We start from the raw sequence: 254 nt of genomic DNA on the forward strand, positions 1-254 counted from the left end.
GCTGAGTTGGGTTGGGGATGAGCGGGGCGCAGGCAGCAGCTACGTGTAGAGCCGGATGGTGCCGTCGGCGCCAGAGGAGAAGACCCAGGGCTGGGTAGGGTGGAAGAGCACATCGAGGACACCCAGGTCCAGCGTCAGCACGTGGCCCTTGAGCACCTTCACGGGCACCAGCAGCGGGTTCTGCAGGAGGTCGCTGTAGAGGAGGAGGAGAGCTCAGGGACGGAGCATGGATCAGCCAGGGTGGAAAAGCCCTT

General features: G+C 64.6%; 1 protein-coding gene across 1 annotated transcript in view; it reads right to left on the reverse strand.

Annotated features, from left to right (window-relative positions):
* Positions 1-39: 39 nt before the first annotated feature.
* BOP1 (block of proliferation 1) overlaps positions 40-254 on the reverse strand; it is a gene marked incomplete at its 5' end in the record, with an annotated part of 2,909 nt that continues 2,694 nt past the window's right edge. Inside the window, 1 exon segment of the mRNA XM_010024979.1 lies at positions 40-193. Within this exon segment, the coding sequence (XP_010023281.1) occupies positions 40-193 (154 nt within the window).

This window comes from Nestor notabilis, unplaced genomic scaffold (assembly GCF_000696875.1).
Source record: "Nestor notabilis isolate BGI_N333 unplaced genomic scaffold, ASM69687v1 scaffold18552, whole genome shotgun sequence".
NCBI classification, from domain to species: domain Eukaryota; kingdom Metazoa; phylum Chordata; class Aves; order Psittaciformes; family Psittacidae; genus Nestor; species Nestor notabilis.